A 25,238-nucleotide genomic window follows, 5' to 3' on the forward strand; every position below is an offset into this window, starting at 1 on the left:
CGTGCAAGGCGGGGGCGGGGCCTCTGCGCCCGGGCCGCCTCCTCTGGGTATAAACTGAACCCACCGGCTCCTAGGTTCCAACACGCCCCCAACCGGCCCAAGACCCTCTTCTTCGCCACTTGCTTTGGAGCCCCGGCCTCACCTCGCCTCCAAATGGACCCCAACTGCTCCTGCTCCACTGGTGAGGAACCCCTGGCTCTGGAACTTTGGATGCCCCTTCCCCAATACCAAGAAGCATCCCTGTGTTTGGAGGAGGGAGGAATATTTTGAGCTTGAGCTGAAGTGGGCTTCTGTAGTTAACCCGGCACGTGCTTTCTCCCTGGACAAGCGCCTTCATCCCCCATTAGAGCGTTTCCATCCAACTGGGGCTTCCATTTCAGAGGCGAGAGGCCTGAGGCTCAAGGCTGTTCTGCGCCACATCATCCAGGTCTCAGGGGGCTTCTGGGTCGACCGCAGTGCTCTGTCCAGGCCTCTGCATTCCCTGTGCCGGGTGCGAGGGGACATTGCCTCTTCTGGGCTCAGACAGAAGGTCCTGGCCACCAGACCCAGGCATCCTGAATGGGCTCTGGAGCCTGGGACCATACCTGTGGGGTAAATACAAGGCAGTACACGGCCCTTTGTATAGAAGGGCAGAGAAGGAGGGGTGAGACTTCTGTCTGTTCTATGCTGGACAGGAGTCCCTAGCACTGGGCCCTGCACCCAGGAAGAGGTGGCAGGGAGGGATTGCTGACCATCTGCTGTACCTCCTGCATCCCCCGCCCTGCTCACTGCTGACCTTTCCCTTTCTGGCAGGCGGCTCCTGCAGCTGCGCTGGCTCCTGCACCTGCAAGGCCTGCAGATGCACCTCCTGCAAGAAGAGTGAGTGTGCGGGGCCTTCTCTGGCAATGCGGGGTGTGGGCTGAGTGCGAGGAGGGAGCCCAGAGCTCAGCAGGCAGGAGCAGGAGAGAGACCAAACTCCCCGGCACCCCCCTCACCAGGAAGGGATTCCCAATCAGAGCTGGAATCACCTTCGACATGACCGAGACCCAGGCGCGCACTAGAGAACAGGGAGACTGAGGCCCAGACGGGTCACCAACCAACAACCTCAGACCTGTCACTAGAACTAGTCCTCCTCCCTCCTGAGTCACGCTTCTGAATCCTCCCAGGGACTGAAGCACTGTAGGGACATGAACGAGTGACCCTGTGTGGCTTCTCGGACCTGGTGCAGCCCCTTCCTGTCGAAGCAGCCCAGAGCCTCCCTATCCCGAGCGGGAGCTGCTCTGTGAGGGCTTTGCCTCCACTTTGATCCTGAGGACTTGGCTCACATCACTGGTGGTGCTGGGGGCTGGCTTTGTCTTGTCCCCAGAGGCCCTGCTCAGTGTCTCTCCAAGGCGCTGTGCCCTGTCCTGGGCACAGATGGGGCAGGCAACCTGAACCTAGTGCCTGAGAGCAATTATCTCAGGACAGAGGACACCGTCGTAAACTCAGGGTCTGGGCCTGAGGGCGGCTGGGCCAGGCCTGGTGTTGGGAAGGGTGGTTGCGGACGACGCGTGGTCCGACTGCACGCTGCCCTTGCCTCCCCAGGCTGCTGCTCCTGCTGCCCCGTGGGCTGCGCCAAGTGTGCCCAGGGCTGCGTCTGCAAAGGGGCCTCGGACAAGTGCAGCTGCTGTGCCTGATGTCGCGGAGAGCCTGCCCCAGGTGTCAACAGAGCAGCCAGGACAAACCTGCATTTTACCGTTTTTCATACAAGCGGACCTGACGCTACATTCCTTTTTCTATGAAATATGTGAGTTGTAATAAAAGTTGTTGACACTCTTCCGACTCGGCTCTTTTTTCTGTGCATTGGGAATAAGGGCTTTTGTGCCATCCAGGGCTGGTGTAGGAGACTGGATGAGAAGTGCAGAGACTTGGGTACTGGAACAAAATGTGAGTCCCTAACAAACTGAGTGCCTAAGACAAGCCACACTCCCTCACTGGGTTCATCTTCCGTAAAATGGAAGAGCATTAGACCAGATGCTCTAAGGGTGTTGAGCAGATACAAGGTCCCCTCCATTCTCATGGCAAGGGTTCGTGGCATGGCAAGGGTTGGTGACTTCTCAATGCCTCATTTCCCATCCTCTGATTTCCCTGGCTAACTTCACTTCCTCCTAGATTTTAGGCTTCATAGACTCTAAAGAAGTTGGAATCACACCTCCAGTTACCTGAATCCCTACCTGGAAGTCTCAAACTCCCTGCACTGAAAGATGTGTGAATTTTCTAGCTGTGGTTTTTATTTTCTAACTTCACAAACCTAAACTTTGGTAAAATAAAATTAAGTGAACTACTAAGAAAAATTTCAAAGGACACAAAATACAAAACCCAATTTTTGATTCAATAAATTTGAATAAATGTATGAGGATCAGAGTAATACAGGAAAAATTTAAAAAGTAAAAACATGTTTGTTCACCTGAAACTAACACAATATTGTAAATCAGCCATACTTCAATTATTAAAAAAAAACCCATGAGTTCATCAAAGGAGTATGTTGAACACGGAAAACACTTTCAAACGCCCCACTGTGTGGATCACCCACACCTGAAGTAGCTCTTCCCACCATCCCCACAGGGAACATCCGTCTCGGCTGGCCCTGTGCCAGTGAGAGGACACCTGCTACCCCTGAGAGCTCCCTGCGGTGAGTTGGCTCTGAATCTTTGGAAGTTCCTTTAGGTCAGGCTGAACGCTGCCTTCAAAATCCAGCCCTTGGCTACTGGAAACCAGCAAAGTGACTAGGAATTTGTAGGTAATGCCCAGCCATTTCCCAACAAGAGGCAGAGTACCTGGAAATTGGTTCCAGATGAAGGACTTCATGTCTGCCTGTGCAGGGTAGTGTCAGATTCTGCATTTACAACGTGGTGGTGGTATTTATTAGGAAGGAGTGAGGCGCTGAGTGACCTGTAAATAATGGCGAGAGCTGGTCCTCCTGACAACTTCTGGAGGGATTTGCTATTTGATGGAAAGTCAAAGAGAAAGACGAGTCACGTGGCCCAAGTGTCAGGACCGCACTCACCCACAGGTGTCCTGTGTGAAGAGGGGATTTCAGGAGCCAGCCTGTGCTGGGTGCATGGGTGCTGGTGTCAGGCAGTCTTGGTTCACAGACCACAGTGGCACTTACCAGCCGCGTATCCTAAATGAGTCGCTCGACCTCTCTAAGTCTCCATGTCCTATAAAAAGGAGATGATATCCCTGTGTGGTATTGAGAGTGGCCTAGCTCCTCACTAGGGCTTAATAAACTCTGTCTATTAGGATGCTTCTGTTCACAGTGACTTTACTGGGACACAATCTTGCTGAATTCCAACAAGCTCTTGGGGAAAGGCTCATGGTTTTGCAAGCATTACTCGAGGCTGGAGGTTAAGGTTTGATTGCAAATTTACTGATCCACTGGCAGGGGGAGTGTGGATGCCCTGCAATAGCCCCCCTAGGATAAAATGCTGCCACACCCTTTGGAGAAACACAAAATCAATGCCCACCCTTCCTATCACTTGATCTATATTGAACCAGTAACACAGTGAACCTGCAGGGGCTGGAATGATTGCGCCAGCTACCCAGAGTTTCAGCAACCTGCCTAAGGGCACACAGATCATATTCAGAGGTCTGAAGCTATAGCAAGGCTGTCTCACCTCCTTGCCAAAGGTCGCCGATTAGGAGGTCACTGAAGGCTGAGTCCTGCCTATCATTATTCAGAGCTGGAAGTGTCCTTTCAGACAGTCTAGTTGTGCTTCTGGCTGCAGAGATGGGAGACTAAAGTCCGGAGAGGTCACAGAGCTATGCAGAGGGATGTGACTGCCTGCTCAGTGCCCTTCCCACTGCTGAATACTGAAAGGGAAATAACCACTTTTCATGCTTTGCTCTTTAATGCCAGGTCTGCCCATCACTTACAATGATCCCTTCCACGGGGTGGGATCTCATCCTTTGGGAACCTCCATCCTGGTGGAGGGTGGACTGGCTAGGATCAGGAAATCCCCTGCCAAGTTTAGGCCAGGAGCACAGGGACAAGTGTGCCCATCCATCCATTCAGTAGTGCAGAAAAGAAGGAAGGATGGGAGGCAGAGGCCTGAGTTGGTCGCGGTGCTCTTACGGAGAAACGTTAGAGAAACGCTGCCTGGGGACCAGGACAGGGAATGGTGGGGGAAGAGGGAGTCGGAGGATTGGTGGTGAAGGTCACATCCACCGCCGCTCTCTGCACACAACTCCCAGGATCCAGCCATGCCTGGGACGGGAGCGCGAGACTAGGGTTGCACACGGGCTCCGGAAAGGGGGAACCTGAAGACAACAGCGCGGGGGCCGGTGGTGGGGAAGACAGCGAGGATACAGAGGCTGGGTTGCTGGAAAATCCCGGAACAAGGTGGCTGCCGCCCTAGGGAAAATCGGGAGGGGCGGACAGGGAGGCTAGGACACCGCGCACCTCCTGGCAAACAGTCCCTACCGGCGAGCAGGCACCAAAGACGGCTCTCCGTGCGCAGAGCGGACCCACGTACACTGGGAGAATCCTGTCTCGGCCCCAAGGGTTGCTCACAGCCGGGCCCCGGGCGCTGCGGGCGGGGCGGGAGCAGATCCGCGGGGCGGGTGCAAGGAGGGGGTGGGACCTCTGCGCCCGGGCCGCCTCCTCTGGGTACAAACACTGCAAGCAGGCTCCTAGGCTCCACACGCCTCCCACCAGCTCACGGGCCTCTTGGCCGCTTGCTTTCGACCCCCGGCCTCGCCTTGGCCCCAAATGGACCCCAACTGCTCCTGCCCCACTGGTAAGGAACCCCTGGCTCTGGGCCTTGGATGCCCGCTTCTCAGCCCAGGACACAGTGTCCCTGGGGTTAGATGAGGAAGAAGTTTCAATTTGAGCACAAGGGGACGGCCGCGGTTCACCCAGTGCTTTCTTCCCAGCCAGGGCAGCGACAGCATTTTTTTAATCTATTTTTTTTGTTGTTGTTTTTTGGCTGTACCACTCAGCTTGTGGGAGCTTAGTTCCCTGACCAGGGACGGAACCCAGACACGAGGAAGTGAGAGCGCTGTCCCCTAACCACTAGATCGCCAGAGATTTCCAGCCTCTATTTTTGAATGGGGAGTACAGAGGCTCAAGACTGCCTTTGTTGAGGTCACACAGCAGGTCACGGAATTGCTAGACCCAGGGTTTGGAGGAGGCCTCGGACCTGCCAGGACTTGACGGGAGGAGGGGACACTGCCTCTTTGGGGTTCACGCCATGGGCCCTGGCCCCCAGCCCCAGTCAGCCTGGGCTGGGTCTGGAGCCTGGGACCTTCCCTGTGGAGTCCCATCAGGAGGGGACCTACTCTCCTTGGACCAGAAGAGACGAGCGGGGGCTTCTCTATCCGCCTGAGTGGACACGAGCTCCCAGGGCTGCGTCCTGACGGAGGAGGAGGGCTCAGGGAGGCATGGCTGACCGTCTGCTGTAGCTCCTGCATCCCTCTCCCCGCTCACTGCTGGCCTTTCCCTTCCTGGCAGGCGGCTCCTGCAGCTGCGCTGGCTCCTGCACCTGCAAGGCCTGCAGATGCACCTCCTGCAAGAAGAGTGAGTGTGCGGGGCCTTCTCTGGCAATGCGGGGTGTGGGCTGAGTGCGAGGAGGGAGCCCAGAGCTCAGCAGGCAGGAGCAGGACAGTGACCAAACTCCCCGGCACCCCCCTCACCAGGAAGGGATTCCCAATCAGAGCTGGAATCACCTTCGACATGACCGAGACCCAGGCGCGCACTAGAGAACAGGGAGACTGAGGCCCAGACGGGTCACCAACCAACAACCTCAGACCTGTCACTAGAACTAGTCCTCCTCCCTCCTGAGTCACGCTTCTGAATCCTCCCAGGGACTGAAGCACTGTAGGGACATGAACGAGTGACCCTGTGTGGCTTCTCGGACCTGGTGCAGCCCCTTCCTGTCGAAGCAGCCCAGAGCCTCCCTATCCCGAGCGGGAGCTGCTCTGTGAGGGCTTTGCCTCCACTTTGATCCTGAGGACTTGGCTCACATCACTGGTGGTGCTGGGGGCTGGCTTTGTCTTGTCCCCAGAGGCCCTGCTCAGTGTCTCTCCAAGGCGCTGTGCCCTGTCCCGGGCACAGATGGGGCAGGCAACCTGAACCTAGTGCCTGAGAGCAATTATCTCAGGACAGAGGACACCGTCGTAAACTCAGGGTCTGGGCCTGAGGGCGGCTGGGCCAGGCCTGGTGTTGGGAAGGGTGGTTGCGGACGACGCGTGGTCCGACTGCACGCTGCCCTTGCCTCCCCAGGCTGCTGCTCCTGCTGCCCCGTGGGCTGCGCCAAGTGTGCCCAGGGCTGCGTCTGCAAAGGGGCCTCGGACAAGTGCAGCTGCTGTGCCTGATGTCGCGGAGAGCCTGCCCCAGGTGTCAACAGAGCAGCCAGGACAAACCTGCATTTTACCGTTTTTCATACAAGCGGACCTGACGCTACATTCCTTTTTCTATGAAATATGTGAGTTGTAATAAAAGTTGTTGACTTTATTCTGGCTCTGTCTTCCTTTGTCTGTCTTGGGCAAAGGGACGCCGTGCCCATCAGGGCTGGCGTGGGGAACTGGACTGGACGTGCAGAGACCTCGGCTCTGGACCAAAGAGTACCCCCCCCCCACCCGCCAAAACCCACGCCCACGGAGCGTCTTAGCCCCTTAGGTTAAGTTGAGCTTCAGTTTCTCAGCTCCAAATGAAAGCCTCGCCAGATGACATAGGGCACTGGACACACAGAGGACACACTCCCTCTATTCCCCTTACGAGTATGGATTGCAGAGAACGTTGTCCATTTCTCATTTTCCTTCTCTGGGGGCCCCTGCCAAACTCAGTGCTCGGTGATGAGAGCCTGGAAAAGTACCCAGAGGGGATGGAATCCCACACCCCTCTTGTTTGACTTCTACACGCGACTGGCGTCTAAAACACCCTGGAAAGACCTATTTGTATTTTCTGCCACCGTTTTAACCCTGGTCAGTAAAAAGAATCGCTAAGATGAAATAGAAAAGGACACTATATGTGACACCCATTTTTCCCTTCAACACGTCAAATCACCTTCAGACGTGGAGGAGCAATTCTGAAAGCTGGACGCTTTCATATGCTGCACTTACATTGAGTAAGTCCTGCCCGAGTCCTGGGAACGCGTCACAGACGCCCCACTGTGCGGACCACACACGCCTGGAGCAGCTCTGCCCCCTGCCTCCCCACAGGGAACATCAGTCTTGGCTTGCCCAGGGCTACTGACAGGACACTCGCCACCCGTGACAGCTCCCTGCAGGGCCTTGGCTCTGAACCTTCGCAAGTTCCTCCCTAGATCAGGCTGACATCTTCCCTTCCCTCAGATGCAGCCCGTGGCTACTTGACACCCCGATAGCGATTTGAATTTGGTGGGAATTTCCCAGCTGTTTCCCTGAGACTTGCTTTCAGAAGAAGGACTTCATGTGTTCCTCCGCAGAGTGATGGTGGTGCTGCAGTGCGGAGGGCCTGCTGGTGTTTATGAGCAAGAAGCCTGTGCTGAGGGAACAGGAAATATAGTTCAGGTGTTGCGCCCCCTGGCGGTCTGGGGAGGGAACTCCTAGTTGATGGGCACTCGGAGAGAAAGAGGAGACACGTGGCTCAGAAGTCAGGAGCAAGATTGCCCACAGGTGCCCTGTGTGAAGGGGGGCATTTCAGGAGCCGGCCCGTTCTGCGTGCGTGGGTGTTGGTGTCAGGCACTCGGGTTCACAGCCAGCATGCCACTTCCTGACCTGGCAAGTCACTGATACTCTCTGAGATTTCATTTCCTCCTTTCGATAAAAAAGATTAATTTCAGTGAGGGGGAATAAGCCAGATAGTGGCCTGGCTCCTTGCTCGGGCTTCCCGACAGGTGTCCTTTATGATCGCTCTCTCCACACTGACATTTGTGCACAGAGAATCCTTGAGCTCCCAACAAGCTCCTGGAGAAAGGCTCCCTGGTTTGCAAGCAAGCTCATGGTGAGGGCACAGATGGATAGGAACCTTGCTTATCCAGTGCCAGAGGGCGTGGGGATGTTCTCCAACAAGCCCCATGGAACGAGGCACCGCCACCGCATTTGCACAGACTCAGTGAACCTGCAAGGTCTGGAGTGATGGTGCCAATTGCAGAGAGGTTAAGCAACCTACCCAAGGGCACACAGCCTATACTCAGAGGACTACGCCTACACTACAGCTGTCTCACCTCCCGGCCACAGGGTGCCGGTTATGACATCACTGGAGGCTGAATCCGGCCTCTCCTTTTTCAGGGCTGCAAGGGTCTTCGGAGACAGTCCAGCTGTGCTCCTGGCTGCACAGGTGGGAGGCTGAAGCCCAGAGAGGTCACAGAGCTGTGCAGAGGGCTCTGACTGCCAGCTCAGGGCTTTCCCACTGCTGCCTCTGTGCCAGGTGTTCCGTGTTCTCACCTTTCATGGGATGACATGGTGTCCGGTTGGGCGGGGGGCTGCAGTCAGCCTGCAGGAGGGCCAGTCCCATCTGTGTCACATATAGCCCTGTGACATAACCTCTCTCTGGCTCAGTCTCCTCTGCTCTAAAGGGCAAAATAATAGTGTCTGGCTCTCGGGATTACAGAATTGAATACACGCAAAGAAGGTCAGAACCTACTGGGCACTCAGTGAGTAATCCATCGTATCACCGATTCATTTATTTATCTCTTTATTTATGTGTTGTCATTAGCCTAGGAGACATTGTCCTCCTTCCAGACACGCAAGCAAGGATGGTGTGTTTAGCTCTGTGCTCTGGGCCGTCCTCATCAACCCTGTGAGCCTGGGACCAGTTCCCCTGAGAGGGTTATCCTGCCTTCCCGCAAAGAGCCGTTGACACTACAGGTAGAAAGCCGTGAGTCACACAGTCGCTGTCCTCCTGACACATACAGAAGGATCCTGCCATTTCTGCTGTCACCTGCATCCGGATTTCCTTACCATTTTCTTTTCAGCGATTTTCCGAAATATGTTATACCAAAAGAAACCTCTTGAACACTACTGAAGGAGACAGTCAGAAGGTAGCCACAAAGTCATAAATACATTCCTATTCTGTCACTCTGGTCGCCCCCAGGATTGAGCTGGACATGGTAGAGACGGACTGAGGACACAGCTCTGGGCCAAAGGGGAGCTTTCTCACTGACTCCCTCTCTCAGCTGCGAAGCGACAAAAGCCCAGAAGCAGGGCACCACTCCCCAGCACCGTGTGCCTGCCTCCGGAGCCTCCTTGTACTGTAGGTAGTCTGGCCTTTGGGAAACGGGCTCCTGGCTAGGATCTCCCTTCCCGGTTGGTGTGACAGTTCAAAGAGCAAAAGTGATTAACAAGGCTTGGCCTGGACTCCACGGTGAGTCAAAGGGAACTATCCACTTGTCTCGCTTTGTTATTTAACGCCAGGTCTGCCTATCACCTACAATGACGCCGTCCCTGGGGAGCATCCCATGATTAGGGAACCTCCACCCTGGCGTGGGGTGGACCGGCTACAGTGAGGAGCCCCCCTGGAAAGTTGAGGCAAAGAAGCCCCCGCGGAAATGAGCCATGATCCCTCCAGGAAAGGAAGACACAAGTGAGGAGGACTAGCGGCTGAAGGCAATGTTCACCGCGCTGCGGTTTCAGGAGACGGTACCGGAAACATGCTTCCAAAGGACCGTGGTGGGGACCGGGGCTGGCAACGCCTGGGGACACATGGGCTGGGCGAAACGGTGGTGAGGGTCACATCCGCCTGCCGTCTCTGACACCGCTCCCCGGCTCCAGCCAAGCCAGGGACACGAGCGGGAGGCGGGGGCTGTTCTCAGGCTGCAGGAAACGGCGACCCGCAGGCCGGCGGCGCGGGGCCCGGGGCGGGGAAGACCGGAGGACGCGGGAGCTGGATTCCTGCACAACCCGCCAACAGGGTGGCTGCTCCCGTCGGGCACATTGGGAAGGGGCGGCCAGGGGGCTGGGACACCGCTTACCGCACGGCACCCGGTTCCTCCGCTCCAGCCGGCACCGAAGTGGAATCGTGCGCTCGGCCCCGCCTGTTGCTCACAGCCCGGCCCAGGGCGCTGAGGCCGCTGCGGACGGCGCGGGCGCGGGCGCGGGCGCGGGCGCGGATCCGCGGGGCGCGTGCAAGGCGGGGGCGGGGCCTCTGCGCCCGGGCCGCCTCCTCGGCCTATAACTGAGCCCCCGGGCTCCTCGCTCCCACACGGCCCCCACCGGACCCGTGCAGCCGCTTCGCCCCTTGCTTTGCACCTCGGGCCTCACTTTTCCTCCAGATGGACCCCAAGTGCTCCTGCCCCACTGGTAAGGGAGCCCTGGCTTTGAGCCTTAGGATGCCCCCTTCCCAGGCACAGGACGACAAGGGAGGGTTTTGAGTTTGAGCTCAGGAGGACTCCTGTCACGGGTCCGGGGCTTTCTTGGTAGCCAGGCCCCTGGGAGCATGTCAGTCTCCCTTTGCCTCTCTGTTGACACTGAGGGCACGGAGGCTCCAGGCTGTCCTTCTTGAGGTCACCCAGCTGGTCAGGGGATTGCTAGACCGGGACCCAGTGTTTGGAGGAGGCCTCGGAGCTGCCAGGACGGGATGGGAGGAGGGGACACTGCCTCTTTGGGGTTCAGGCCATGGGCCCTGGCCCCCAGCCCCAGTCAGCCTGGGCTGGGTCTGGAGCCTGGGACCTTCCCTGTGGAGTCCCATCAGGAGGGGACCTACTCTCCTTGGACCAGAAGAGACGAGCGGGGGCTTCTCTATCCGCCTGAGTGGACACGAGCTCCCAGGGCTGCGTCCTGACGGAGGAGGAGGGCTCAGGGAGGCATGGCTGACCGTCTGCTGTAGCTCCTGCATCCCTCTCCCCGCTCACTGCTGGCCTTTCCCTTCCTGGCAGGCGGCTCCTGCAGCTGCGCTGGCTCCTGCACCTGCAAGGCCTGCAGATGCACCTCCTGCAAGAAGAGTGAGTGTGCGGGGCCTTCTCTGGCAATGCGGGGTGTGGGCTGAGTGCGAGGAGGGAGCCCAGAGCTCAGCAGGCAGGAGCAGGACAGTGACCAAACTCCCCGGCACCCCCCTCACCAGGAAGGGATTCCCAATCAGAGCTGGAATCACCTTCGACATGACCGAGACCCAGGCGCGCACTAGAGAACAGGGAGACTGAGGCCCAGACGGGTCACCAACCAACAACCTCAGACCTGTCACTAGAACTAGTCCTCCTCCCTCCTGAGTCACGCTTCTGAATCCTCCCAGGGACTGAAGCACTGTAGGGACATGAACGAGTGACCCTGTGTGGCTTCTCGGACCTGGTGCAGCCCCTTCCTGTCGAAGCAGCCCAGAGCCTCCCTATCCCGAGCGGGAGCTGCTCTGTGAGGGCTTTGCCTCCACTTTGATCCTGAGGACTTGGCTCACATCACTGGTGGTGCTGGGGGCTGGCTTTGTCTTGTCCCCAGAGGCCCTGCTCAGTGTCTCTCCAAGGCGCTGTGCCCTGTCCTGGGCACAGATGGGGCAGGCAACCTGAACCTAGTGCCTGAGAGCAATTATCTCAGGACAGAGGACACCGTCGTAAACTCAGGGTCTGGGCCTGAGGGCGGCTGGGCCAGGCCTGGTGTTGGGAAGGGTGGTTGCGGACGACGCGTGGTCCGACTGCACGCTGCCCTTGCCTCCCCAGGCTGCTGCTCCTGCTGCCCCGTGGGCTGCGCCAAGTGTGCCCAGGGCTGCGTCTGCAAAGGGGCCTCGGACAAGTGCAGCTGCTGTGCCTGATGTCGCGGAGAGCCTGCCCCAGGTGTCAACAGAGCAGCCAGGACAAACCTGCATTTTACCGTTTTTCATACAAGCGGACCTGACGCTACATTCCTTTTTCTATGAAATATGTGAGTTGTAATAAAAGTTGTTGACTTTATTCTGGCTCTGTCTTCCTTTGTCTGTCTTGGGCAAAGGGACGCCGTGCCCATCAGGGCTGGCGTGGGGAACTGGACTGGACGTGCAGAGACCTCGGCTCTGGACCAAAGAGTACCCCCCCCCACCCGCCAAAACCCACGCCCACGGAGCGTCTTAGCCCCTTAGGTTAAGTTGAGCTTCAGTTTCTCAGCTCCAAATGAAAGCCTCGCCAGATGACATAGGGCACTGGACACACAGAGGACACACTCCCTCTATTCCCCTTACGAGTATGGATTGCAGAGAACGTTGTCCATTTCTCATTTTCCTTCTCTGGGGGCCCCTGCCAAACTCAGTGCTCGGTGATGAGAGCCTGGAAAAGTACCCAGAGGGGATGGAATCCCACACCCCTCTTGTTTGACTTCTACACGCGACTGGCGTCTAAAACACCCTGGAAAGACCTATTTGTATTTTCTGCCACCGTTTTAACCCTGGTCAGTAAAAAGAATCGCTAAGATAAAATAGAAAAGGACACTATATGTGACACCCATTTTTCCCTTCAACACGTCAAATCACCTTCAGACGTGGAGGAGCAATTCTGAAAGCTGGACGCTTTCACATGCTGCACTTACATTGAGTAAGTCCTGCCCGAGTCCTGGGAACGCGTCACAGACGCCCCACTGTGCGGACCACACACGCCTGGAGCAGCTCTGCCCCCTGCCTCCCCACAGGGAACATCAGTCTTGGCTTGCCCAGGGCTACTGACAGGACACTCGCCACCCGTGACAGCTCCCTGCAGGGCCTTGGCTCTGAACCTTCGCAAGTTCCTCCCTAGATCAGGCTGACATCTTCCCTTCCCTCAGATGCAGCCCGTGGCTACTTGGCACCCCGATAGCGATTTGAATTTGGTGGGAATTTCCCAGCTGTTTCCCTGAGACTTGCTTTCAGAAGAAGGACTTCATGTGTTCCTCCGCAGAGTGATGGTGGTGCTGCAGTGCGGAGGGCCTGCTGGGGTTTATGAGCAAGAAGCCTGTGCTGAGGGAACAGGAAATATAGTTCAGGTGTTGCGCCCCCTGGCGGTCTGGGGAGGGAACTCCTAGTTGATGGGCACTCGGAGAGAAAGAGGAGACACGTGGCTCAGAAGTCAGGAGCAAGATTGCCCACAGGTGCCCTGTGTGAAGGGGGGCATTTCAGGAGCCGGCCCGTTCTGCGTGCGTGGGTGTTGGTGTCAGGCACTCGGGTTCACAGCCAGCATGCCACTTCCTGACCTGGCAAGTCACTGATACTCTCTGAGATTTCATTTCCTCCTTTCGATAAAAAAGATTAATTTCAGTGAGGGGGAATAAGCCAGATAGTGGCCTGGCTCCTTGCTCGGGCTTCCCGACAGGTGTCCTTTATGATCGCTCTCTCCACACTGACATTTGTGCACAGAGAATCCTTGAGCTCCCAACAAGCTCCTGGAGAAAGGCTCCCTGGTTTGCAAGCAAGCTCATGGTGAGGGCACAGATGGATAGGAACCTTGCTTATCCAGTGCCAGAGGGCGTGGGGATGTTCTCCAACAAGCCCCATGGAACGAGGCACCGCCACCGCATTTGCACAGACTCAGTGAACCTGCAAGGTCTGGAGTGATGGTGCCAATTGCAGAGAGGTTAAGCAACCTACCCAAGGGCACACAGCCTATACTCAGAGGACTACGCCTACACTACAGCTGTCTCACCTCCCGGCCACAGGGTGCCGGTTATGACATCACTGGAGGCTGAATCCGGCCTCTCCTTTTTCAGGGCTGCAAGGGTCTTCGGAGACAGTCCAGCTGTGCTCCTGGCTGCACAGGTGGGAGGCTGAAGCCCAGAGAGGTCACAGAGCTGTGCAGAGGGCTCTGACTGCCAGCTCAGGGCTTTCCCACTGCTGCCTCTGTGCCAGGTGTTCCGTGTTCTCACCTTTCATGGGATGACATGGTGTCCGGTTGGGCGGGGGGCTGCAGTCAGCCTGCAGGAGGGCCAGTCCCATCTGTGTCACATATAGCCCTGTGACATAACCTCTCTCTGGCTCAGTCTCCTCTGCTCTAAAGGGCAAAATAATAGTGTCTGGCTCTCGGGATTACAGAATTGAATACACGCAAAGAAGGTCAGAACCTACTGGGCACTCAGTGAGTAATCCATCGTATCACCGATTCATTTATTTATCTCTTTATTTATGTGTTGTCATTAGCCTAGGAGACATTGTCCTCCTTCCAGACACGCAAGCAAGGATGGTGTGTTTAGCTCTGTGCTCTGGGCCGTCCTCATCAACCCTGTGAGCCTGGGACCAGTTCCCCTGAGAGGGTTATCCTGCCTTCCCGCAAAGAGCCGTTGACACTACAGGTAGAAAGCCGTGAGTCACACAGTCGCTGTCCTCCTGACACATACAGAAGGATCCTGCCATTTCTGCTGTCACCTGCATCCGGATTTCCTTACCATTTTCTTTTCAGCGATTTTCCGAAATATGTTATACCAAAAGAAACCTCTTGAACACTACTGAAGGAGACAGTCAGAAGGTAGCCACAAAGTCATAAATACATTCCTATTCTGTCACTCTGGTCGCCCCCAGGATTGAGCTGGACATGGTAGAGACGGACTGAGGACACAGCTCTGGGCCAAAGGGGAGCTTTCTCACTGACTCCCTCTCTCAGCTGCGAAGCGACAAAAGCCCAGAAGCAGGGCACCACTCCCCAGCACCGTGTGCCTGCCTCCGGAGCCTCCTTGTACTGTAGGTAGTTTGGCCTTTGGGAAACGGGCTCCTGGCTAGGATCTCCCTTCCCGGTTGGTGTGACAGTTCAAAGAGCAAAAGTGATTAACAAGGCTTGGCCTGGACTCCACGGTGAGTCAAAGGGAACTATCCACTTGTCTCGCTTTGTTATTTAACGCCAGGTCTGCCTATCACCTACAATGACGCCGTCCCTGGGGAGCATCCCATGATTAGGGAACCTCCACCCTGGCGTGGGGTGGACCGGCTACAGTGAGGAGCCCCCCTGGAAAGTTGAGGCAAAGAAGCCCCCGCGGAAATGAGCCATGATCCCTCCAGGAAAGGAAGACACAAGTGAGGAGGACTAGCGGCTGAAGGCCATGTTCACCGCGCTGCGGTTTCAGGAGACGGTACCGGAAACATGCTTCCAAAGGACCGTGGTGGGGACCGGGGCTGGCAACGCCTGGGGACACATGGGCTGGGCGAAACGGTGGTGAGGGTCACATCCGCCTGCCGTCTCTGACACCGCTCCCCGGCTCCAGCCAAGCCAGGGACACGAGCGGGAGGCGGGGGCTGTTCTCAGGCTGCAGGAAACGGCGACCCGCAGGCCGGCGGCGCGGGGCCCGGGGCGGGGAAGACCGGAGGACGCGGGAGCTGGATTCCTGCACAACCCGCCAACAGGGTGGCTGCTCCCGTCGGGCACATTGGGAAGGGGCGGCCAGGGGGCTGGGACACCGCTTACCGCACGGCACCCGGTTCCTCCGCTCCAGCCGGCACCGAAGTGGAATCGTGCGCTCGGCCCCGCCTGTTGCTCACAGCCCGGCCCAGGGCGCTGAGGCCGCTGCGGACGGCGCGGGCGCGGGCGCGGGCGCGGGCGCGGATCCGCGGGGCGCGTGCAAGGCGGGGGCGGGGCCTCTGCGCCCGGGCCGCCTCCTCGGCCTATAACTGAGCCCCCGGGCTCCTCGCTCCCACACGGCCCCCACCGGACCCGTGCAGCCGCTTCGCCCCTTGCTTTGCACCTCGGGCCTCACTTCTCCTCCAGATGGACCCCAAGTGCTCCTGCCCCACTGGTAAGGGAGCCCTGGCTTTGAGCCTTAGGATGCCCCCTTCCCAGGCACAGGACGACAAGGGAGGGTTTTGAGTTTGAGCTCAGGAGGACTCCTGTCACGGGTCCGGGGCTTTCTTGGTAGCCAGGCCCCTGGGAGCATGTCAGTCTCCCTTTGCCTCTCTGTTGACACTGAGGGCACGGAGGCTCCAGGCTGTCCTTCTTGAGGTCACCCAGCTGGTCAGGGGATTGCTAGACCGGGACCCAGTGTTTGGAGGAGGCCTCGGAGCTGCCAGGACGGGATGGGAGGAGGGGACACTGCCTCTTTGGGGTTCAGGCCATGGGCCCTGGCCCCCAGCCCCAGTCAGCCTGGGCTGGGTCTGGAGCCTGGGACCTTCCCTGTGGAGTCCCATCAGGAGGGGACCTACTCTCCTTGGACCAGAAGAGACGAGCGGGGGCTTCTCTATCCGCCTGAGTGGACACGAGCTCCCAGGGCTGCGTCCTGACGGAGGAGGAGGGCTCAGGGAGGCATGGCTGACCGTCTGCTGTAGCTCCTGCATCCCTCTCCCCGCTCACTGCTGGCCTTTCCCTTCCTGGCAGGCGGCTCCTGCAGCTGCGCTGGCTCCTGCACCTGCAAGGCCTGCAGATGCACCTCCTGCAAGAAGAGTGAGTGTGCGGGGCCTTCTCTGGCAATGCGGGGTGTGGGCTGAGTGCGAGGAGGGAGCCCAGAGCTCAGCAGGCAGGAGCAGGACAGTGACCAAACTCCCCGGCACCCCCCTCACCAGGAAGGGATTCCCAATCAGAGCTGGAATCACCTTCGACATGACCGAGACCCAGGCGCGCACTAGAGAACAGGGAGACTGAGGCCCAGACGGGTCACCAACCAACAACCTCAGACCTGTCACTAGAACTAGTCCTCCTCCCTCCTGAGTCACGCTTCTGAATCCTCCCAGGGACTGAAGCACTGTAGGGACATGAACGAGTGACCCTGTGTGGCTTCTCGGACCTGGTGCAGCCCCTTCCTGTCGAAGCAGCCCAGAGCCTCCCTATCCCGAGCGGGAGCTGCTCTGTGAGGGCTTTGCCTCCACTTTGATCCTGAGGACTTGGCTCACATCACTGGTGGTGCTGGGGGCTGGCTTTGTCTTGTCCCCAGAGGCCCTGCTCAGTGTCTCTCCAAGGCGCTGTGCCCTGTCCTGGGCACAGATGGGGCAGGCAACCTGAACCTAGTGCCTGAGAGCAATTATCTCAGGACAGAGGACACCGTCGTAAACTCAGGGTCTGGGCCTGAGGGCGGCTGGGCCAGGCCTGGTGTTGGGAAGGGTGGTTGCGGACGACGCGTGGTCCGACTGCACGCTGCCCTTGCCTCCCCAGGCTGCTGCTCCTGCTGCCCCGTGGGCTGCGCCAAGTGTGCCCAGGGCTGCGTCTGCAAAGGGGCCTCGGACAAGTGCAGCTGCTGTGCCTGATGTCGCGGAGAGCCTGCCCCAGGTGTCAACAGAGCAGCCAGGACAAACCTGCATTTTACCGTTTTTCATACAAGCGGACCTGACGCTACATTCCTTTTTCTATGAAATATGTGAGTTGTAATAAAAGTTGTTGACTTTATTCTGGCTCTGTCTTCCTTTGTCTGTCTTGGGCAAAGGGACGCCGTGCCCATCAGGGCTGGCGTGGGGAACTGGACTGGACGTGCAGAGACCTCGGCTCTGGACCAAAGAGTACCCCCCCCCCACCCGCCAAAACCCACGCCCACGGAGCGTCTTAGCCCCTTAGGTTAAGTTGAGCTTCAGTTTCTCAGCTCCAAATGAAAGCCTCGCCAGATGACATAGGGCACTGGACACACAGAGGACACACTCCCTCTATTCCCCTTACGAGTATGGATTGCAGAGAACGTTGTCCATTTCTCATTTTCCTTCTCTGGGGGCCCCTGCCAAACTCAGTGCTCGGTGATGAGAGCCTGGAAAAGTACCCAGAGGGGATGGAATCCCACACCCCTCTTGTTTGACTTCTACACGCGACTGGCGTCTAAAACACCCTGGAAAGACCTATTTGTATTTTCTGCCACCGTTTTAACCCTGGTCAGTAAAAAGAATCGCTAAGATAAAATAGAAAAGGACACTATATGTGACACCCATTTTTCCCTTCAACACGTCAAATCACCTTCAGACGTGGAGGAGCAATTCTGAAAGCTGGACGCTTTCATATGCTGCACTTACATTGAGTAAGTCCTGCCCGAGTCCTGGGAACGCGTCACAGACGCCCCACTGTGCGGACCACACACGCCTGGAGCAGCTCTGCCCCCTGCCTCCCCACAGGGAACATCAGTCTTGGCTTGCCCAGGGCTACTGACAGGACACTCGCCACCCGTGACAGCTCCCTGCAGGGCCTTGGCTCTGAACCTTCGCAAGTTCCTCCCTAGATCAGGCTGACATCTTCCCTTCCCTCAGATGCAGCCCGTGGCTACTTGACACCCCGATAGCGATTTGAATTTGGTGGGAATTTCCCAGCTGTTTCCCTGAGACTTGCTTTCAGAAGAAGGACTTCATGTGTTCCTCCGCAGAGTGATGGTGGTGCTGCAGTGCGGAGGGCCTGCTGGTGTTTATGAGCAAGAAGCCTGTGCTGAGGGAACAGGAAATATAGTTCAGGTGTTGCGCCCCCTGGCGGTCTGGGGAGGGAACTCCTAGTTGATGGGCACTCGGAGAGAAAGAGGAGACACGTGGCTCAGAAGTCAGGAGCAAGATTGCCCACAGGTGCCCTGTGTGAAGGGGGGCATTTCAGGAGCCGGCCCGTTCTGCGTGCGTGGGTGTTGGTGTCAGGCACTCGGGTTCACAGCCAGCATGCCACTTCCTGACCTGGCAAGTCACTGATACTCTCTGAGATTTCATTTCCTCCTTTCGATAAAAAAGATTAATTTCAATGAGGGGGAATAAGCCAGATAGTGGCCTGGCTCCTTGCTCGGGCTTCCCGACAGGTGTCCTTTATGATCGCTCTCTCCACACTGACATTTGTGCACAGAGAATCCTTGAGCTCCCAACAAGCTCCTGGAGAAAGGCTCCCTGGTTTGCAAGCAAGCTCATGGTGAGGGCACAGATGGATAGGAACCTTGCTTATCCAGTGCCAGAGGGCGTGGGGATGTTCTCCAACAAGCCCCATGGAACGAGGCACCGCCACCGCATTTGCACAGACTCAGTGAACCTGCAAGGTCTGGAGTGATGGTGCCAATTGCAGAGAGGTTAAGCAACCTACCCAAGGGCACACAGCCTATACTCAGAGGACTACGCCTACACTACAGCTGTCTCACCTCCCGGCCACAGGGTGCCGGTTATGACATCACTGGAGGCTGAATCCGGCCTCTCCTTTTTCAGGGCTGCAAGGGTCTTCGGAGACAGTCCAGCTGTGCTCCTGGCTGCACAGGTGGGAGGCTGAAGCCCAGAGAGGTCACAGAGCTGTGCAGAGGGCTCTGACTGCCAGCTCAGGGCTTTCCCACTGCTGCCTCTGTGCCAGGTGTTCCGTGTTCTCACCTTTCATGGGATGACATGGTGTCCGGTTGGGCGGGGGGCTGCAGTCAGCCTGCAGGAGGGCCAGTCCCATCTGTGTCACATATAGCCCTGTGACATAACCTCTCTCTGGCTCAGTCTCCTCTGCTCTAAAGGGCAAAATAATAGTGTCTGGCTCTCGGGATTACAGAATTGAATACACGCAAAGAAGGTCAGAACCTACTGGGCACTCAGTGAGTAATCCATCGTATCACCGATTCATTTATTTATCTCTTTATTTATGTGTTGTCATTAGCCTAGGAGACATTGTCCTCCTTCCAGACACGCAAGCAAGGATGGTGTGTTTAGCTCTGTGCTCTGGGCCGTCCTCATCAACCCTGTGAGCCTGGGACCAGTTCCCCTGAGAGGGTTATCCTGCCTTCCCGCAAAGAGCCGTTGACACTACAGGTAGAAAGCCGTGAGTCACACAGTCGCTGTCCTCCTAACACATACAGAAGGATCCTGCCATTTCTGCTGTCACCTGCATCCGGATTTCCTTACCACTTTCTTTTCAGCGATTTTCCGAAATATGTTATACCAAAAGAAACCTCTTGAACACTACTGAAGGAGACAGTCAGAAGGTAGCCACAAAGTCATAAATACATTCCTATTCTGTCACTCTGGTCGCCCCCAGGATTGAGCTGGACATGGTAGAGACGGACTGAGGACACAGCTCTGGGCCAAAGGGGAGCTTTCTCACTGACTCCCTCTCTCAGCTGCGAAGCGACAAAAGCCCAGAAGCAGGGCACCACTCCCCAGCACCGTGTGCCTGCCTCCGGAGCCTCCTTGTACTGTAGGTAGTTTGGCCTTTGGGAAACGGGCTCCTGGCTAGGATCTCCCTTCCCGGTTGGTGTGACAGTTCAAAGAGCAAAAGTGATTAACAAGGCTTGGCCTGGACTCCACGGTGAGTCAAAGGGAACTATCCACTTGTCTCGCTTTGTTATTTAACGTCAGGTCTGCCTATCACCTACAATGACGCCGTCCCTGGGGAGCATCCCATGATTAGGGAACCTCCACCCTGGCGTGGGGTGGACCGGCTACAGTGAGGAGCCCCCCTGGAAAGTTGAGGCAAAGAAGCCCCCGCGGAAATGAGCCATGATCCCTCCAGGAAAGGAAGACACAAGTGAGGAGGACTAGCGGCTGAAGGCAATGTTCACCGCGCTGCGGTTTCAGGAGACGGTACCGGAAACATGCTTCCAAAGGACCGTGGTGGGGACCGGGGCTGGCAACGCCTGGGGACACATGGGCTGGGCGAAACGGTGGTGAGGGTCACATCCGCCTGCCGTCTCTGACACCGCTCCCCGGCTCCAGCCAAGCCAGGGACACGAGCGGGAGGCGGGGGCTGTTCTCAGGCTGCAGGAAACGGCGACCCGCAGGCCGGCGGCGCGGGGCCCGGGGCGGGGAAGACCGGAGGACGCGGGAGCTGGATTCCTGCACAACCCGCCAACAGGGTGGCTGCTCCCGTCGGGCACATTGGGAAGGGGCGGCCAGGGGGCTGGGACACCGCTTACCGCACGGCACCCGGTTCCTCCGCTCCAGCCGGCACCGAAGTGGAATCGTGCGCTCGGCCCCGCCTGTTGCTCACAGCCCGGCCCAGGGCGCTGAGGCCGCTGCGGACGGCGCGGGCGCGGGCGCGGATCCGCGGGGCGCGTGCAAGGCGGGGGCGGGGCCTCTGCGCCCGGGCCGCCTCCTCGGCCTATAACTGAGCCCCCGGGCTCCTCGCTCCCACACGGCCCCCACCGGACCCGTGCAGCCGCTTCGCCCCTTGCTTTGCACCTCGGGCCTCACTTCTCCTCCAGATGGACCCCAAGTGCTCCTGCCCCACTGGTAAGGGAGCCCTGGCTTTGAGCCTTAGGATGCCCCCTTCCCAGGCACAGGACGACAAGGGAGGGTTTTGAGTTTGAGCTCAGGAGGACTCCTGTCACGGGTCCGGGGCTTTCTTGGTAGCCAGGCCCCTGGGAGCATGTCAGTCTCCCTTTGCCTCTCTGTTGACACTGAGGGCACGGAGGCTCCAGGCTGTCCTTCTTGAGGTCACCCAGCTGGTCAGGGGATTGCTAGACCGGGACCCAGTGTTTGGAGGAGGCCTCGGAGCTGCCAGGACGGGATGGGAGGAGGGGACACTGCCTCTTTGGGGTTCAGGCCATGGGCCCTGGCCCCCAGCCCCAGTCAGCCTGGGCTGGGTCTGGAGCCTGGGACCTTCCCTGTGGAGTCCCATCAGGAGGGGACCTACTCTCCTTGGACCAGAAGAGACGAGCGGGGGCTTCTCTATCCGCCTGAGTGGACACGAGCTCCCAGGGCTGCGTCCTGACGGAGGAGGAGGGCTCAGGGAGGCATGGCTGACCGTCTGCTGTAGCTCCTGCATCCCTCTCCCCGCTCACTGCTGGCCTTTCCCTTCCTGGCAGGCGGCTCCTGCAGCTGCGCTGGCTCCTGCACCTGCAAGGCCTGCAGATGCACCTCCTGCAAGAAGAGTGAGTGTGCGGGGCCTTCTCTGGCAATGCGGGGTGTGGGCTGAGTGCGAGGAGGGAGCCCAGAGCTCAGCAGGCAGGAGCAGGACAGTGACCAAACTCCCCGGCACCCCCCTCACCAGGAAGGGATTCCCAATCAGAGCTGGAATCACCTTCGACATGACCGAGACCCAGGCGCGCACTAGAGAACAGGGAGACTGAGGCCCAGACGGGTCACCAACCAACAACCTCAGACCTGTCACTAGAACTAGTCCTCCTCCCTCCTGAGTCACGCTTCTGAATCCTCCCAGGGACTGAAGCACTGTAGGGACATGAACGAGTGACCCTGTGTGGCTTCTCGGACCTGGTGCAGCCCCTTCCTGTCGAAGCAGCCCAGAGCCTCCCTATCCCGAGCGGGAGCTGCTCTGTGAGGGCTTTGCCTCCACTTTGATCCTGAGGACTTGGCTCACATCACTGGTGGTGCTGGGGGCTGGCTTTGTCTTGTCCCCAGAGGCCCTGCTCAGTGTCTCTCCAAGGCGCTGTGCCCTGTCCTGGGCACAGATGGGGCAGGCAACCTGAACCTAGTGCCTGAGAGCAATTATCTCAGGACAGAGGACACCGTCGTAAACTCAGGGTCTGGGCCTGAGGGCGGCTGGGCCAGGCCTGGTGTTGGGAAGGGTGGTTGCGGACGACGCGTGGTCCGACTGCACGCTGCCCTTGCCTCCCCAGGCTGCTGCTCCTGCTGCCCCGTGGGCTGCGCCAAGTGTGCCCAGGGCTGCGTCTGCAAAGGGGCCTCGGACAAGTGCAGCTGCTGTGCCTGATGTCGCGGAGAGCCTGCCCCAGGTGTCAACAGAGCAGCCAGGACAAACCTGCATTTTACCGTTTTTCATACAAGCGGACCTGACGCTACATTCCTTTTTCTATGAAATATGTGAGTTGTAATAAAAGTTGTTGACTTTATTCTGGCTCTGTCTTCCTTTGTCTGTCTTGGGCAAAGGGACGCCGTGCCCATCAGGGCTGGCGTGGGGAACTGGACTGGACGTGCAGAGACCTCGGCTCTGGACCAAAGAGTACCCCCCCCCCACCCGCCAAAACCCACGCCCACGGAGCGTCTTAGCCCCTTAGGTTAAGTTGAGCTTCAGTTTCTCAGCTCCAAATGAAAGCCTCGCCAGATGACATAGGGCACTGGACACACAGAGGACACACTCCCTCTATTCCCCTTACGAGTATGGATTGCAGAGAACGTTGTCCATTTCTCATTTTCCTTCTCTGGGGGCCCCTGCCAAACTCAGTGCTCGGTGATGAGAGCCTGGAAAAGTACCCAGAGGGGATGGAATCCCACACCCCTCTTGTTTGACTTCTACACGCGACTGGCATCTAAAACACCCTGGAAAGACCTATTTGTATTTTCTGCCACCGTTTTAACCCTGGTCAGTAAAAAGAATCGCTAAGATGAAATAGAAAAGGACAGTATATGTGACACCCATTTTTCCCTTCAACACGTCAAATCACCTTCAGACGTGGAGGAGCAATTCTGAAAGCTGGACGCTTTCATATGCTGCACTTACATTGAGTAAGTCCTGCCCGAGTCCTGGGAACGCGTCACAGACGCCCCACTGTGCGGACCACACACGCCTGGAGCAGCTCTGCCCCCTGCCTCCCCACAGGGAACATCAGTCTTGGCTTGCCCAGGGCTACTGACAGGACACTCGCCACCCGTGACAGCTCCCTGCAGGGCCTTGGCTCTGAACCTTCGCAAGTTCCTCCCTAGATCAGGCTGACATCTTCCCTTCCCTCAAGTGCAGCCCGTGGCTACTTGGCACCCCGATAGCGATTTGAATTTGGTGGGAATTTCCCAGCTGTTTCCCTGAGACTTGCTTTCAGAAGAAGGACTTCATGTGTTCCTCCGCAGAGTGATGGTGGTGCTGCAGTGCGGAGGGCCTGCTGGTGTTTATGAGCAAGAAGCCTGTGCTGAGGGAACAGGAAATATAGTTCAGGTGTTGCGCCCCCTGGCGGTCTGGGGAGGGAACTCCTAGTTGATGGGCACTCGGAGAGAAAGAGGAGACACGTGGCTCAGAAGTCAGGAGCAAGATTGCCCACAGGTGCCCTGTGTGAAGGGGGGCATTTCAGGAGCCGGCCCGTTCTGCGTGCGTGGGTGTTGGTGTCAGGCACTCGGGTTCACAGCCAGCATGCCACTTCCTGACCTGGCAAGTCACTGATACTCTCTGAGATTTCATTTCCTCCTTTCGATAAAAAAGATTAATTTCAATGAGGGGGAATAAGCCAGATAGTGGCCTGGCTCCTTGCTCGGGCTTCCCGACAGGTGTCCTTTATGATCGCTCTCTCCACACTGACATTTGTGCACAGAGAATCCTTGAGCTCCCAACAAGCTCCTGGAGAAAGGCTCCCTGGTTTGCAAGCAAGCTCATGGTGAGGGCACAGATGGATAGGAACCTTGCTTATCCAGTGCCAGAGGGCGTGGGGATGTTCTCCAACAAGCCCCATGGAACGAGGCACCGCCACCGCATTTGCACAGACTCAGTGAACCTGCAAGGTCTGGAGTGATGGTGCCAATTGCAGAGAGGTTAAGCAACCTACCCAAGGGCACACAGCCTATACTCAGAGGACTACGCCTACACTACAGCTGTCTCACCTCCCGGCCACAGGGTGCCGGTTATGACATCACTGGAGGCTGAATCCGGCCTCTCCTTTTTCAGGGCTGCAAGGGTCTTCGGAGACAGTCCAGCTGTGCTCCTGGCTGCACAGGTGGGAGGCTGAAGCCCAGAGAGGTCACAGAGCTGTGCAGAGGGCTCTGACTGCCAGCTCAGGGCTTTCCCACTGCTGCCTCTGTGCCAGGTGTTCCGTGTTCTCACCTTTCATGGGATGACATGGTGTCCGGTTGGGCGGGGGGCTGCAGTCAGCCTGCAGGAGGGCCAGTCCCATCTGTGTCACATATAGCCCTGTGACATAACCTCTCTCTGGCTCAGTCTCCTCTGCTCTAAAGGGCAAAATAATAGTGTCTGGCTCTCGGGATTACAGAATTGAATACACGCAAAGAAGGTCAGAACCTACTGGGCACTCAGTGAGTAATCCATCGTATCACCGATTCATTTATTTATCTCTTTATTTATGTGTTGTCATTAGCCTAGGAGACATTGTCCTCCTTCCAGACACGCAAGCAAGGATGGTGTGTTTAGCTCTGTGCTCTGGGCCGTCCTCATCAACCCTGTGAGCCTGGGACCAGTTCCCCTGAGAGGGTTATCCTGCCTTCCCGCAAAGAGCCGTTGACACTACAGGTAGAAAGCCGTGAGTCACACAGTCGCTGTCCTCCTGACACATACAGAAGGATCCTGCCATTTCTGCTGTCACCTGCATCCGGATTTCCTTACCATTTTCTTTTCAGCGATTTTCCGAAATATGTTATACCAAAAGAAACCTCTTGAACACTACTGAAGGAGACAGTCAGAAGGTAGCCACAAAGTCATAAATACATTCCTATTCTGTCACTCTGGTCGCCCCCAGGATTGAGCTGGACATGGTAGAGACGGACTGAGGACACAGCTCTGGGCCAAAGGGGAGCTTTCTCACTGACTCCCTCTCTCAGCTGCGAAGCGACAAAAGCCCAGAAGCAGGGCACCACTCCCCAGCACCGTGTGCCTGCCTCCGGAGCCTCCTTGTACTGTAGGTAGTTTGGCCTTTGGGAAACG

The 25,238-nt window shown here is 57.5% G+C and overlaps 5 protein-coding genes and 1 long non-coding RNA gene across 6 annotated transcripts; 5 read left to right on the plus strand and 1 right to left on the minus strand.

Moving 5' to 3' along the window:
• Positions 1–21: 21 nt before the first annotated feature.
• LOC309795419 (metallothionein-1C) lies at positions 22–1,797 on the plus strand. The gene is made up of 3 exons (XM_082607740.1): positions 22–181; positions 793–858; positions 1,564–1,797. The coding sequence occupies exons 1-3, from the start codon at positions 154–156 to the stop codon at positions 1,653–1,655; spliced, it is 186 nt and encodes a 61-aa protein (XP_082463866.1). The 5' UTR covers positions 22–153; the 3' UTR covers positions 1,656–1,797.
• A 588-nt stretch (positions 1,798–2,385) lies between these two features.
• Positions 2,386–4,501, minus strand: LOC309795427. The gene is made up of 3 exons (XR_014292256.1): positions 3,636–4,501; positions 3,026–3,179; positions 2,386–2,910 (listed from the first exon to the last, which is right to left on the minus strand). It is a non-coding gene; the product is annotated as an uncharacterized lncRNA (long non-coding RNA).
• A 120-nt stretch (positions 4,502–4,621) lies between these two features.
• On the plus strand, positions 4,622–6,472 carry LOC309795420 (metallothionein-1E). Its single transcript, XM_082607741.1, has 3 exons — positions 4,622–4,757; positions 5,471–5,536; positions 6,242–6,472. The coding sequence occupies exons 1-3, from the start codon at positions 4,730–4,732 to the stop codon at positions 6,331–6,333; spliced, it is 186 nt and encodes a 61-aa protein (XP_082463867.1). The 5' UTR covers positions 4,622–4,729; the 3' UTR covers positions 6,334–6,472.
• A 3,738-nt stretch (positions 6,473–10,210) lies between these two features.
• LOC309795424 (metallothionein-1E-like) lies at positions 10,211–11,816 on the plus strand. The gene is made up of 3 exons (XM_082607745.1): positions 10,211–10,239; positions 10,815–10,880; positions 11,586–11,816. The coding sequence occupies exons 1-3, from the start codon at positions 10,212–10,214 to the stop codon at positions 11,675–11,677; spliced, it is 186 nt and encodes a 61-aa protein (XP_082463871.1). The 5' UTR covers position 10,211; the 3' UTR covers positions 11,678–11,816.
• A 3,628-nt stretch (positions 11,817–15,444) lies between these two features.
• On the plus strand, positions 15,445–17,159 carry LOC309795422 (metallothionein-1E-like). The gene is made up of 3 exons (XM_082607743.1): positions 15,445–15,582; positions 16,158–16,223; positions 16,929–17,159. The coding sequence occupies exons 1-3, from the start codon at positions 15,555–15,557 to the stop codon at positions 17,018–17,020; spliced, it is 186 nt and encodes a 61-aa protein (XP_082463869.1). The 5' UTR covers positions 15,445–15,554; the 3' UTR covers positions 17,021–17,159.
• A 2,887-nt stretch (positions 17,160–20,046) lies between these two features.
• On the plus strand, positions 20,047–22,491 carry LOC309795421 (metallothionein-1E-like). The gene is made up of 3 exons (XM_082607742.1): positions 20,047–20,914; positions 21,490–21,555; positions 22,261–22,491. The coding sequence occupies exons 1-3, from the start codon at positions 20,887–20,889 to the stop codon at positions 22,350–22,352; spliced, it is 186 nt and encodes a 61-aa protein (XP_082463868.1). The 5' UTR covers positions 20,047–20,886; the 3' UTR covers positions 22,353–22,491.
• The last annotated feature ends 2,747 nt before the right edge of the window (positions 22,492–25,238 follow it).

Source organism: Mesoplodon mirus (genome assembly GCF_964341445.2).
Source record: "Mesoplodon mirus genome assembly, chromosome: 19".
Lineage (NCBI taxonomy): Eukaryota > Metazoa > Chordata > Mammalia > Artiodactyla > Ziphiidae > Mesoplodon > Mesoplodon mirus.

Bases quoted from the DNA above. Each gene is read 5' to 3' on its own strand.
- LOC309795419 (XM_082607740.1), top strand. From the start codon at position 154: ATGGACCCCAACTGCTCCTGCTCCACTG. The intron at 182-792 runs GTGAGGAACCCC...CCTTTCTGGCAG, and splicing joins CAACTGCTCCTGCTCCACTG to GCGGCTCCTGCAGCTGCGCT. The intron at 859-1,563 runs GTGAGTGTGCGG...TTGCCTCCCCAG, and splicing joins ATGCACCTCCTGCAAGAAGA to GCTGCTGCTCCTGCTGCCCC.
- LOC309795420 (XM_082607741.1), top strand. From the start codon at position 4,730: ATGGACCCCAACTGCTCCTGCCCCACTG. The intron at 4,758-5,470 runs GTAAGGAACCCC...CCTTCCTGGCAG, and splicing joins CAACTGCTCCTGCCCCACTG to GCGGCTCCTGCAGCTGCGCT. The intron at 5,537-6,241 runs GTGAGTGTGCGG...TTGCCTCCCCAG, and splicing joins ATGCACCTCCTGCAAGAAGA to GCTGCTGCTCCTGCTGCCCC.
- LOC309795424 (XM_082607745.1), top strand. From the start codon at position 10,212: ATGGACCCCAAGTGCTCCTGCCCCACTG. The intron at 10,240-10,814 runs GTAAGGGAGCCC...CCTTCCTGGCAG, and splicing joins CAAGTGCTCCTGCCCCACTG to GCGGCTCCTGCAGCTGCGCT. The intron at 10,881-11,585 runs GTGAGTGTGCGG...TTGCCTCCCCAG, and splicing joins ATGCACCTCCTGCAAGAAGA to GCTGCTGCTCCTGCTGCCCC.
- LOC309795422 (XM_082607743.1), top strand. From the start codon at position 15,555: ATGGACCCCAAGTGCTCCTGCCCCACTG. The intron at 15,583-16,157 runs GTAAGGGAGCCC...CCTTCCTGGCAG, and splicing joins CAAGTGCTCCTGCCCCACTG to GCGGCTCCTGCAGCTGCGCT. The intron at 16,224-16,928 runs GTGAGTGTGCGG...TTGCCTCCCCAG, and splicing joins ATGCACCTCCTGCAAGAAGA to GCTGCTGCTCCTGCTGCCCC.
- LOC309795421 (XM_082607742.1), top strand. From the start codon at position 20,887: ATGGACCCCAAGTGCTCCTGCCCCACTG. The intron at 20,915-21,489 runs GTAAGGGAGCCC...CCTTCCTGGCAG, and splicing joins CAAGTGCTCCTGCCCCACTG to GCGGCTCCTGCAGCTGCGCT. The intron at 21,556-22,260 runs GTGAGTGTGCGG...TTGCCTCCCCAG, and splicing joins ATGCACCTCCTGCAAGAAGA to GCTGCTGCTCCTGCTGCCCC.